Genomic DNA, 12,738 nt, shown 5'->3' on the forward strand with positions numbered 1-12,738 from the left:
TATTCGTATACGCTTTTTCTATAACAGGCGGCGATCTCTTCTCGCGATTATGATAGATGTCTCCATGCCGCACGTCATCCGCCGTTGTCCACGGATCCGTCGTCAAACGCCGGTATAAACTTAAACAGCACTCACGGGCGTGTCTCTACTTTCGCTGTAAAAAGGATTCATAAATTAGATTTGAATGTAGAAATATCGTCGACGCTGCTTCAAGAAACCTAACAGAGTATCGGTAGAAAAAGGTCTTTGCAAGACACTCCCTTTAGAGAGCATGTATGCGCGAATCTAACCACCTCATCGGTGAGATGGATGAAGTCGTTGGAGTCTATTTGCGTCAATGGCTATTGAGGATTCACACCTTGTTAGTGCCTAATTATGCGTATAGTTTATGGCACGAAATGAAAGTTGCAGTCGCTTAGATAACTCTATGAATTGGTCAGAGGTTTCGTGGAGGACATATCACGGTTATTGGGTGCGACGTTTCATTTTTATGTGACAATTCTTTCGTCCAAAATAAGCATGGGAAGGATTTTAGAATAGTTTTTCCAATTTAGTAAAAGAAAATGATTATCTGGATAACTATATATGAATTGGTAGGTGTTTTAGAATTGGTTGGGCTTTCGCAATTTCTGGCAATTTGAAATCATTTTTTTTTTGCAAATCAATTACCAACTGATTCCGGAAGTGGTACTTTGTTCGAATTAGAACGAATACGTGGTTGGAAATAAACGCGTTCTCTCGCCACGATCTATTTCGCGAAACGCAGTTTGATACTCCGCCTAATTGGTTAATTGATTTATGGGCATGCTTTCGAGATCGTTCGCGTTTCGAATTCGCGACTCTCCAAAAATAGCGCGGGTCGTCGATCAGGCGTCAGACGATGTGTCGTAAATCGATACGCGCTCGCCTTAGATCGAGAAAAATGGCGTCCTAAATCATAATTCTCCGAAGCTACGGCACGAAATAACGTCCTTCTCGCTTGTTTCGTGCGACCGCCGAACACTTTTTCGATTGGTGTTTCGACTTGCTATAGTCAATCAGTGATACACAGCGGGTCAAAATCGCCGCCATTTTCATTTCATGGCGATACAATTACAACTTTTTCATCGCTAGGTGGCGTTGTGGGTTTGTTTCAGTAAAACCCAACGGTCAACTTAGCTAAATTCATTAAGACCGGCTTAGATGTATATAGATCCCTCCAATAGTATATATAGTATTGTAAATAGTTGATGTATATAATAGTATATATAGTATTGTAAATAGTTGATGTATATAATAGTATATATAGTATTGTAAATAGTTGATGTATATAATAGTATATATAGTATTGTAAATAGTTGATGTATATAATAGTATATATAGTATTGTAAATAGTTGATGTATATATATATATTTCGTTACGTTTCATTCTCTAAATTTTAATCACTTCAGTGTTGTTTTGTAAATATTTGTATATACATGTGTAATAGTTTTCCTCCTTATACCATGGAAATGGTTGGAGTGTAAATAAATCGTAATCGTAATCGTAATCGTAATCGTAGTATTCAAATATTTCTATATTCTTTGTATACAATTTTGCATCTGTGTACCATTCTTATGGCTGGAATTGGAAGAAATATCTAACCCTATCTTCGAAACGAAATATCAAAACGCATTGACAAATTAATGTTTTTCTTTGAGGCGTTTCTTGTACCTACACGATCGAGCTCGGGGGTGCGTTCGCGGACACGCCCAAATAACGAGAATTTAATAACCGGGTAAGATCACAGAAAAAATAGATTACAATTTCGTCTTATCTTCCGATAGTTCGATATTCGACGAAAAGACTATAGCCTACATCACAAAGAACATAGTTCTTGATTCACCCTGTCGTTTGGGAAACCTGACGTGTCAAATTTATCTCAAAATTTAGATTTAGAAGCGAGATATCCGAATTTGAATGAGTGCATACTTTACAGAAAAAGTGCCTCATTCTTCGAATGACCAGAGCTGCCAGCTGTTTCTGATTTTCATTGCCAACTGATACTGATACTTAATTTGAACAGAAATATGAAAGATGTTACTGAGGGTCTTACTGTTGATAACTGATTAATTTGAACAGAAATATGAAAGATGTTACTGAGGGTCTTACTGTTGATAACTGATTTATTTGAACAGAAAAATGAAAGATCTTACTTAGGGTCTTACTGTTGATTACTGATTAATTTGTACAGAAATATGAAAGATGTTACTGAGGGTCTTACTGTTGATTACTGATTAATTTGAACAGAAATATGAAAGATGTTACTAAGGGTCTTACTGTTGATTACGGATTAATTTGTACAGAAATATGAAAGATCTTACTCAGGGTCTTACTGTTGATTACTGGTTAATTTTAATATTTTCCTTCATGTGTCAATGAAATGTTACTGAAAACATTCAATTTGTTACTGATAGCACTTTTCATAGGGTGACAGCCCTGAATGTCGAATATTCGCGTGCATGTACAAATGGTATCTGTCACTATATGAATCGAAGTCCGGAGATGTCGCAGTAAAAGTAAAGTGCCGTATCGTTTTCCAAACCGGCAGGTGTATCGAATGCGAATATAACGTCTGCGTACTAATATTCTTGGAAAGGAAATAACACTTTTAGGCGATACTTTACGCGGAATAGTGGAAGGATATGATATTATATATGTATATATATTCTAATACGATTAGTTAAATTTTAGTTGAGTCAGGATTTAATTGAAAGAAGGTGAAAATTCTGTAACACGGAATTTATTTCGTTAAGAAGGTGAACATGATATTTACGCGGAGTTTGGTTTTATAGCCGAGATTTCGTAATTAGAGCTTTTAATTCGGTACTTTTAGTTTAATAATTGAAATCTATATTATGCATAATCATTATGGGCAGGCCTATATTCCTATTAGGTATTTACAACAACTTACCTATTGAGTTGAACTTAAAAAACTTACATCACTTAGAAAGCAGATTCCAGAAATCGACGCCTCTGATTCACTGTGGTCGTCATTGCTCTAATATCGTTGTGAATCCGGTCTACGCAAAGTATGAATTTCAGTCACTTGTGTGTCTTTGTCGACCGAAAAAATCCATACGAAACTTCACCCTTTTTCGCGGTTTCATTTCTGAAATTTATTCGACCATCGGTCATCGCCACGACGACAGTCTCGATCGAGGACGGAATCGGTAAAAATCCTCGGCGCTTCTCAATAGCGCAGTACGACCATTTAATTAGTTTTCATTCATACAGTAAGCTTACACGGCGCTCCTAATCACTAGTTTCCGTGTTTATGAATACGATACGTGTGATAGATGTGTTGTTAAGAAAGGTTAGAGATCTGTTTTGAAACGTATAGTTGTTATGTTCTTCTATTTACCTCGGTTGTTGACGCCGAACTACGAGCTGCCAGCTGTTTCTTATCGGAGCCCGCCGTTCGAACGCGTTCCCTAAATCATAAACGATCGAATGATTTTCAACCATCTGTCATCAACGCGACGATTCTCGATGTTATTCCCTTTGTAGACATTCGTAGTTTTCATATTTTTCCCGAGTTTCCTGTGTGCGGCGACGCGCGTCTCGTTTCTGTAGCCTCGACGCGCAGACGTCGTCACAAACGGCAAAGTGACACCGTTTAACGGTTTCGAGATGATTTGATCTACTTCACCGCGGAAATCCGCGTAACCGATTCCGCGAAAGCTCTCTAGTGGATGCCGTGATTGTTACGCGGTCTCTAAATCATGGGCATCTCGATACCGGGACGATAGTACCTACTTATATCGCCTGCGTAGTAATCCAGCTCGGGGTAGATCGCGGTTAGATTCGAGCATATCCAGCGTGAAAAGTGTGTACGGCGCTCGCGGCCGTCAAGCGATCATAAATCTATCGCAGATGCAGTTCCGTCACGTACCGCGCCGATGCAACGCGTTTCTATGGAAACCGTTGGGCGTTTTTCAGGTGATAATGCACTCGTAAGATGAAGACTTTACGCACGCGTGACGTCACGTGTTTATATTCAAGGCGAGATAAGAAATGGCGATGTAGTTTTTAACGCCCGAAAAACCGTTGAAATAAGGTTCAAAATGATACCTTTATTCTCATAATCGGCCGGGTCATTTTGTAAAAAATAAACTTTCAATAACACCTGGTCTGTTATGGTTAGCTTGATCATGATTTTGAAAAAAGTAATGTACAGGATAGAAAGGCGGCCGGGTGAACTTTTAAACTCAGCAGAGTGGAGAAACAAAGTATCTCACTTCGCGTCTGATGGTCTTCACATTCCTGCGTTGTTTCGCATCTCGGAAATCTGTTGTAAATCACCGATATTTTTGAAAAAGAATAGAAAAGGAATAGAAAAATATGTTTAAATATAGTGTCGCGTTGTCATTATTTTCATATCATTTTATTGTATATATCGCAATACGATAAAAAAGGAAAGATATAGAAATAAGATAAGCATAGTAGATAATTCTGTATTCAACATATACAGTTTTATGAATATATGGAAATAATGCTTTTTTTGATGTATATACTTGATAAATAACACAGCTGTTTGAGATGCCTCTCTCTGGCAACACGACCGAGTCGGTGCCCATTCATTTTTACAATACGAAGTTCCCGCGAACACTGCCATGAAAAAGTTTCGGGGGCCAGTAGTTCAAAGGCTGGTAACTGAGACATACTTTGAGACGGCCTTAGAGACCAGTTTCGACTCGTAGCGAACGCCAATGACTGAATCAACGGCGGGTTTGAACGTGGTCGAAATACAATCGGCGAGCTTTTGAAAAAACACATTAACATTGGTCGAACGTAATTTTGAATAACTAATCACAGTCACATTCGACGTTGAACATTTTTAATCGTTTTGTTTTACATTTCTATCGACAATCTTTCATTGAGCATTTCTAGGTTTCATCTAAATGCAATGTGCAGGAGTTGGAGGATTTGAAATCGATATCCAATTTTTACTATAACTAATATCGGTAGTTTTATTACTCGTCCGTATCTAATTTTCTCACGAACAAATTTTCAAATTTCCTACGTATTTCTTTTTGGATTTCAAATTCAAAGATGTTCGGACAATATTGAAGAATAGATTGTAATCTAAATACACCAGGCACCAGCAACGAGTACAACAAAAATCGTTTGCTTGAAGATGCTATCAATCGGAAATTAGAAACTGAACTGACGGGTTCCAATACTACGCACGCTCCATCTTTCTTATCGAAATTAATAATCGAAAAAAAATATACATAAGGATCATAAGAAAGATGGAAATGCTTATAGCCTTTCAACCTGTGTGCCCCTGTATCCGGCAGGTGTGGTCGGTTTGTTCGAAGGGACACAGCTCAAAATCATTTCATCAAATAGATATGAGGTAGAGCATTATTTTATCAACAGTGTGATAGCTCTGTACTACCGAAAAAAAATCTCTGAACTCAATTAGAAGCCTGTTATGCGTGTACGAACTTAGGCATGATCTGGTGAGTCGGTTTAGTTAATTTTTGATGACAATTTCGTATGACAGGAAGCTTTCTATAGTTATTAGTTGAATTCTAAAGTCATTAGTTGAATTCTAAAGAGTTGTTTTAACGTTGATTCTTTCGAATCGGAATTTTCCCCTTATTACGCGTGTTCACCCCCCCCCCCCTGATTCAGATTCCGTATGAAATAGCTTATAAACATCTATACATCTAAATTCAGTGGTATACGGTATTTTTTTTTTCGTACATGCGTTATAAGCAAATGTAACTGGATAAAGAATGTGAGCAAATATAAAAACGTCGCCGAAACGAATGCAGATTATTATACGGAAACGTTTTCTACATTCGTCCTACGTGCTTCATTTCCCTTTCCATTTGACATACGGCGCACGGTGTACAGCAGTAAAATTGCAGTCCATCTTTGCAGATCGTTCCCTGAAATTATGAATACGCCGCATACAGTAAATTCGCAACATTCATTTCACGAATCAAAATATATAAGTTAGCTAGTTAAGATGATTTTTGATGCCGTTACAATAATGACTTGATAAATACAATGATAACTACTACGCGTTTCTTTGGTATGATAGTGTAAGTAGATGTGCACCACGTCATCAATATCGGGGGTTGCCGGTCAATTCAATTTTTCGAATTCAAATTTCAAATTCAAAATTATTTTAATCGGAAGGATCACGCTTAGTAATAATACCTGAATGCCATTTTCTAGTCGCATTTTGGTCCTCATTGCCAGAGGGGCGCCTGGGCAACACACCGGAGCACAGCAGTGTTCACCTTGGGCAGTACTGATTCGGCATAGCGTACACGGTAGACAAAACAAGCCGCAACAACCTATGATAATAATGTATTATTCATGTCAATTTAGAAATCGAGATCAAGTCAATAGTGGATTATGAAAACGTCATTTTCCACTTGGAAAAAAAATCGTGTTTCTATGTCATTCGGGAACACGGGAGATATTTGAAAATTTTCGGAACGAATATTTGAGAACGAAATCAAACACTTGAACTGCGTAAATACAGATAAGTTTCATGGTCGAGATTTTCGTACACAAAGGAAGGTTATGTTTAGCCGGTGTCTTTGAAATTAAGGGCACTGGGTAACCCGTGTCGAGTCATCCACAGGTGATATAGTATCCAGACCACAAAGCAAGAAAAGAACGTTTCCGAGACCGACTATGAATGCAATTAATTAGTTCTGTAAGTCGGTCGGTGACCTTTTTTGCGGTCGTTTATCACGACAAGGACCGTCGTTTAATGTCTACGTCAGGTCGCGTCCTCGCGGTCGTGATTGCGGTACCATTTATAAACGTCGACTTGATTTGACGGGACGATTATTCTCTCGTAACGGCACATAACGACGTAATTATTGACGGTAATGAAGGCGCGCTATGAGAGCTCGGTGTTTCTGAATCTATACCACCGCCTATTATCTATCTATAGCCTATATTACAATAATATGCAGCACGTATACGAAGTTGCAGAATAGACGCAACCTTTTTGTTTGGTGAACGTTTTGCAGGGTTATCAGATATCCAGGGTATAAAAAGACTCTTCAATTGGTACCGGTGGTGGTTGTTGGTGCATATAGTACCTCGCTGAAACCAGTGCATATAGCAATTAAGATGTAGGGACAAAGCTGTTCTGAAAATGCCAAAAAGGATGGCCAAAAACTATTGTCAGAGTCCAACAGTTGCTAGTTTGAGATTGATGGCCCTTTTATACCGGAGCACGGCCTTAAAAGCATTAAGTTGAAACGATTCGCATAGGTATTTCTTTGTTATGTGGATTTTTTCATCAACAGGAAAGAGGTGGCCAGTTTTTTTAATTCCATCAACTATGGATGCGGATGTATATACATACTTGAAACATGCCTGATCGTTGGGTAAGCATTTCGGTATTCGATTGCGGTTCCGTTTTACACAATGAACGTTGCGAAATTCTCTTATTGAGGTTTTTTGTTTCATACTTACACACTTTCACGTCGTCGCAACAAGCCAGTAACCCGCTCGACCAATCCCTGGAACCTTGCTGCACCACGCGGACCGTAGTGGTCGGTTGTGACGTCACTACGGTAGTCGTGGTGGTCCTAGATAAAAAGTGATAATTCTTTTCGAATATTTAGAATAATGGTAAATGTATCGGGGGGGGGGGGCAATTTTATAGACTGGGGGACACTCCGCGGATAATTCAGTTTCGATTGAGTTAATTGCCAGATTGAAATTACTGCTAGTCTATAGAACCAGCACCTGATGTTTTACTACCAACTACAACTCATTGAAAAAAGTCAGAAAATGCAGAGGCGGAGCTAGAAAAATATGGATGGCAATTTTCAGATGAAAACAGCCCTTTCATATGCTACTATCGGGGTCCCACCCTCGTTATTAGATATTCGCGAAGAAATAACGTCTGAAAATATGCAACATCCGAAAGAATGAGTTTTAGCGATCTCTGTCTCGATGAAAAGGGCCGCCTCAGTGGTGACCCCTGAGACCACTCCCTAAATCCGTCCGAGCGTATAGGTTTATTGTGAACGTGAAATTTCTTCATTCACAACGATGCGCGACGAGGTAACGATAGATTGATCTAACCGGACCAATAAAACATTATAGAGTTTCAGATGACGCTTCTTCAGTCCAAACAGAAAAAACACATTGAAAACCTACATTCAATGTATATAAATGTAATCTGATGTAATCTTTGTATTGTATATAATTGTTATTTTGAAGTGAAGATAAATTCATATTCATATTCAATATCTATTTTCAAAACGGTGAATGAGAAAGATATATCTAATATAAAAGCTGGCATATTAGGAAGATTATTCGCATGAATTTTAGTTTTTGGCGCGAGAACTTCAAGCGAACTACACGCCCTGTGTTAAATCGATCGGTTACTCTGATTGGCGCGATCACTCACCTTTTCGACGTGTAAGGCATAGTTGATTTTTAAATCCGTATAGTCTTTGTAAACACGAGTGTTTTAAGTTTGCTTTTGCTGCGAAGCTTTTTCTGCAATGGCGTGTACCGCGCGCGCGCGATGAGAGAGAGAGAGAGAGAGGCATTAGGAGGCGTTGGCCAGACGTAATAATAATCACGTAAACACGATTGCGGAATGTGTGGCCCAGATCAGCCTCTCATGTTGACATTGTTTTCAACCTACGCTTAATATGTTGTATTACGTGTATTTACTTTCGCGAGAAAAATCTCGATGAAAATAGGCGCTCGTTGTAGCGTTCAAGAACTCGGGTGAGTGTTTGTTAGAAGGTATAGCCTAGGTTATGCAAATATCTACCGATTAGGGCGTTGGCGAAGCCTCCCGCGAAAGCTTCAGAGTATTTGGAAATATCCGCAAAGTATTCACCACTATTTAGGGAGTTTCGCTGCCCATGTGCACCTTTATTATATTGCACCCGATTCTTAATGTCAGAATCTTTTTTCTCGTTTCGTAGAATTGGTGTAGGTGATATACGGAAAAAGAACTTAGAATATAAATCGAGCGAAAATGCAAATTTGAAATAGATTATCGTAGAAAAGATTTTTCCGATATAAATGAATCTCCCTGCTACAAATGAGTATAATCTCTTTCAATTATGAGAAGTTTTTAAAAGTTTAAAAGTTTTTTTATCACATACCTTTCAGAATATTGCGCGGCCATGGTGCGTGGTGAGTTGTACTGATCGCCGGTCCTAGGAGGAATACGCCCGCTATTCACGGCGATCTAGACCAGTTGACAATATTGAGGCGCTGTTCTTTATCTAGACAGTCATATCATTATTATATTAATGATAATTGTATCTGGGACACGGCATGTCCCAGATACATTTTTGGATGCATAACTAATGTATATTTGATTCCGATCGGAGCGACCTAATTTACCTAAGGTGTAATTATTGTCGATGGTAAATCAAACACTTTGACTTCGACAAACACACGTTTTATTGACAATTCATGCGCTGGCAAAATTTTCAATTTTTCAAAGCGGGCCATCGCGGCAAAGTAGACATGCAAAAATATATATACCTACTAAGAATAGACGATCACTGAAAGCCTTCATTATAAACTTTTTTGGCGAAATCGCGAAATGAGCAATTTAAGTTACAGAATTCTCTTTAATTCTGGTTTTTCGTCGGTATCGTTTTCCTTTATCAGAAAAGTGTTCAGAAATTAATCGCAATCTTTCGTGGAAACCAATTCCTAAATCGCGACGGTAATAGATTTTGGGGCGAATCTAAAACGGGTCAGAAATTATATCAGGATGATAACCTAATAACAGAAATAATGCGACCGATGACAAAAAATAATTTGGTGCCGGTGCCACATTTTTTCATCAGTCAAATTAGTCCACAATTCTATGTGAATCCAAATTGCATTGAGTGCGAACTCTCTGATTTTCTGTGTTAGTCGACTATTTGCGGACCAAGTGAGACCGAATGTCATTTAGTCGGGACTATGGTCCGGAAATGGTCCACCAGAGGATCGACCACGGTCGCTGTAGTTCGGACTAAGTTCCAAGATGGCCGTAACTGTGAAACATTTAACGACTGAACTATAGTGCGTTCGGTTATCTGTTCCGAACACTAGTCGACTAAAGCCGCGATCCCGCGAGCATTTTTGGCCCGGGCTAAATTTGGCCCGTGCCAAAATTACACCTTTGTCGTCCAAAATCATCGGGATATATTTTCCTTCGCGATGCCCGTTCTGAAGACAACAAACGGCGAATTCTTGACGCCTTTTCCAAAGGGTCTCATTTCAAACAATACAACTGTTAAATCACGATTATTACTTTTTATATTTTTTCATTATCACTGTCCTAACAAAAATGTAAAAATAAGCATATGATTAATGGTTAAGCTCCGTGGTACCGGTATAAGGGAAATCACAGCAAAACTTACTTACACTAACTTATTCATTCTAGATTTGAAACTTATTCTTGATAGTTATTGGCCGGATATAGCATTTACATAATAAGGCGATGTATAGAAACCTCAGGATCAGCCATTATTAAATAATTTACTGATTGTCCGTACGAAGTAACCTTTTTGAGAATGGAATATTAAGATATGATTCATTTTTATAACTAAGCGCTGGCATAGATATCGTTACGATCTAAAATGTTCAATTTATCGAATGACCTACCGAAAAATAATGGTATATTTGTATCTAGATATGGTGTTCAAAATCAGCCGTAGTACATTATGAATATATATTTTTTCTGTTGGCTGATGTTAAGGGTCATTTGCAATGTGTTTTGACGAGCATAAGTTTTCTTCCGAGCAAGTTCAACCGAACGAGCTAACGAACAACATTTAGGTTCGAAAACGATTGTCAAAATTATCTAATTTTTTGGTGCCTTGAAATACGATAAATTCAACTTGTTTATAACGCTGAGAAAAAATTCCAAATGGCCCTTGACATAATAATATTGTCCTCGTTATATTGTAAAGACGTTGTATTCGCTAGGTAAGCAATGGCTGCTTGATATTAAGTATATGGGTATATCTAAACGGCGTCGAGGCGAAGACGAACACGAAATCTTTTACATCCGTCCGGCATTTTTCAGTTCTCTTTCCATTTGACAAACGGCGCAAAGGGTGCAGCATTGCAATGCGCACGCATCACCGCAGATACTTCCCTGGAAGGAAAGTATGCATTAGATTTCGAAAACGCTTTCAACGATACAAAATATCTATTTGTAAATACTATTTACAATATACCAGTTACCCAGTTGCATTTTCGTGACCATATATACATATATTTATTTCGTAAATAAAATTTACAATAGAGTCACAGGAAAAGATTACATATCATACATCATATCATATATTTCATATACGTAGATTAAACTAGAACGTAACATTTATCTTTATGAGATTGAGAAATTGATCTCAAAACTGGTTGTATAAGGCATGTTTTGCTGTTGAACCAAATGGGCCGATATGAATTTTACGTCACTATGTGCAACAGCCCCGAACTCGTAGTACTTACCTGAATATCGTGTTCCACTCTTAGTTTTGTCCTCAGCGCCAGTAGACCGCCCGGGCAGCATATCGGGGCACATGCATTCTCGTGCATACCAGAACTGATTCGACATAAAGTGCACGGAAAACAGAAATAACCGCAAATGCCTGTGAAATAAAAGTTAATCATGATTGTACCAGAAATCACTAAAACTTGTAAAGTATAGTAATATTTTTCCTAATTTGCATACATGATTCTTAATTGAATATCTATTTTAATACGTTTGATTGAAAAAAACGTTTTGTTTTTCGTATTTTGAACTGAAGTATCTGTACATTACGATGGACACTTACATACGCCACAATCGTCACAGCAACCCAGTAAACCAGTCGACCAGTTATTGGTTCCCTGGTGCACTTTGTGCGCGTTCATCGGTTGCGTCGTCACTACGACCGTTCTAGATAGAAAAGCAGCGAGAAGTAATCGAAGAAATGATAACTCGGCTAAAAGGGCTCAGTAGGAATTTGAATAAGTGTGTATAAGCCCGCACGTCGCCAAATCCGAAAATGATCTGAAGCACCACCAATGCATATGCCGCATACATTACAGTCAATTTACTATTTTATCTTGTTGTGTTGTTAGATGTTTCGACTTTAAGCAAGGTAAATTTGCAAACAGACAGTAATGCAGTTAAATAGAGTTCTGGTGATAAGTACATATTTCATATTGTCGCGATATCGCACGTTGTAAGAGCCTGCAGTTCCGAAACTGTAAATTATTAGAAATTCCTAGAATTCTGTTTCATATTTAGAAGTAGTTGGAGAGTGCGTCGGTATTTGCAAAAATTCTTCAAGAAACATATCCTTATTTGTTCGTTTCGTGTTTCGTATAGTCAGTATCCGTTATTTTGTATATGAAATCGAGGATGCTTCGCCCGACAAACGAATCGAAAAATTGATGATGCGAAAAACTATTTTGAAATATCTTTTAGAAATGATTTTGAAATCGGAAATTGAAGAACCATTGTCCCGTTATCTAAAATGCGGTGGTGAATATTCGTGTTTTGCCGCATAAAAACTGCTAATTATGTAGAAAAAAACCAAAATTCGCCGAGAAATTTCGTATTTCTTCTTTTAAAAAGAAAAACCCACCTTTGATGAGTTGTAGTAGTCATGACGATGTTGAACCGGTGTTATACGCGAGGAATACGCCTGCTTATGGGGAATTTCTTTATCAGGTGACGAATAGTCGCGTTATTTTCCATATCTCTCGAG

At 38.2% G+C, this 12,738-nt stretch overlaps 2 protein-coding genes across 3 annotated transcripts; both read right to left on the bottom strand.

The window, feature by feature from the left end:
• Positions 1-4,361: 4,361 nt before the first annotated feature.
• On the bottom strand, positions 4,362-9,293 carry LOC141913251 (cornifelin-like). 2 transcript variants are annotated; one of them, XM_074804725.1, is made up of 4 exons: positions 9,139-9,293; positions 7,478-7,593; positions 6,197-6,336; positions 4,362-5,922 (listed from the first exon to the last, which is right to left on the bottom strand). In XM_074804725.1, exons 1-4 carry the CDS (start codon positions 9,159-9,161, stop codon positions 5,827-5,829), a joined length of 375 nt encoding a protein of 124 aa, XP_074660826.1. In that variant the 5' UTR covers positions 9,162-9,293; the 3' UTR covers positions 4,362-5,826. The 2 variants fall into 2 exon arrangements, with proteins under 2 accessions (XP_074660826.1, XP_074660827.1); XM_074804726.1 differs by lacking the exon at positions 9,139-9,293 and adding an exon at positions 8,424-8,575 and having other exon boundaries at positions 4,363-5,922.
• Positions 9,294-10,252: 959 nt separating this feature from the next.
• LOC141913252 (cornifelin-like) lies at positions 10,253-12,738 on the bottom strand. Its single transcript, XM_074804727.1, has 4 exons — positions 12,616-12,738; positions 11,818-11,921; positions 11,492-11,631; positions 10,253-11,138 (listed from the first exon to the last, which is right to left on the bottom strand). The coding sequence occupies exons 1-4, from the start codon at positions 12,636-12,638 to the stop codon at positions 11,043-11,045; spliced, it is 363 nt and encodes a 120-aa protein (XP_074660828.1). The 5' UTR covers positions 12,639-12,738; the 3' UTR covers positions 10,253-11,042.

The sequence above is a fragment of the Tubulanus polymorphus genome, chromosome 11, assembly GCF_964204645.1.
Source record: "Tubulanus polymorphus chromosome 11, tnTubPoly1.2, whole genome shotgun sequence".
NCBI classification, from domain to species: domain Eukaryota; kingdom Metazoa; phylum Nemertea; class Palaeonemertea; order Tubulaniformes; family Tubulanidae; genus Tubulanus; species Tubulanus polymorphus.

Excerpts from the sequence above, each read along its gene's own strand:
- LOC141913251 (XM_074804725.1), bottom strand. The coding sequence starts at position 9,161 with ATGGCCGCGCAATATTCTGAAAG. Across the intron at positions 7,594-9,138 it reads GCCGCGCAATATTCTGAAAG|GACCACCACGACTACCGTAG; the intron begins GTATGTGATAAA and ends CTTTTTATCTAG. Across the intron at positions 6,337-7,477 it reads TTGCGACGACGTGAAAGTGT|GTTGTTGCGGCTTGTTTTGT; the intron begins GTAAGTATGAAA and ends TTATTATCATAG.
- LOC141913252 (XM_074804727.1), bottom strand. The coding sequence starts at position 12,638 with ATGACTACTACAACTCATCAAAG. Across the intron at positions 11,632-11,817 it reads CTGTGACGATTGTGGCGTAT|GCATTTGCGGTTATTTCTGT; the intron begins GTAAGTGTCCAT and ends TTTATTTCACAG. Across the intron at positions 11,139-11,491 it reads GAGTGGAACACGATATTCAG|GGAAGTATCTGCGGTGATGC; the intron begins GTAAGTACTACG and ends CTTTCCTTCCAG.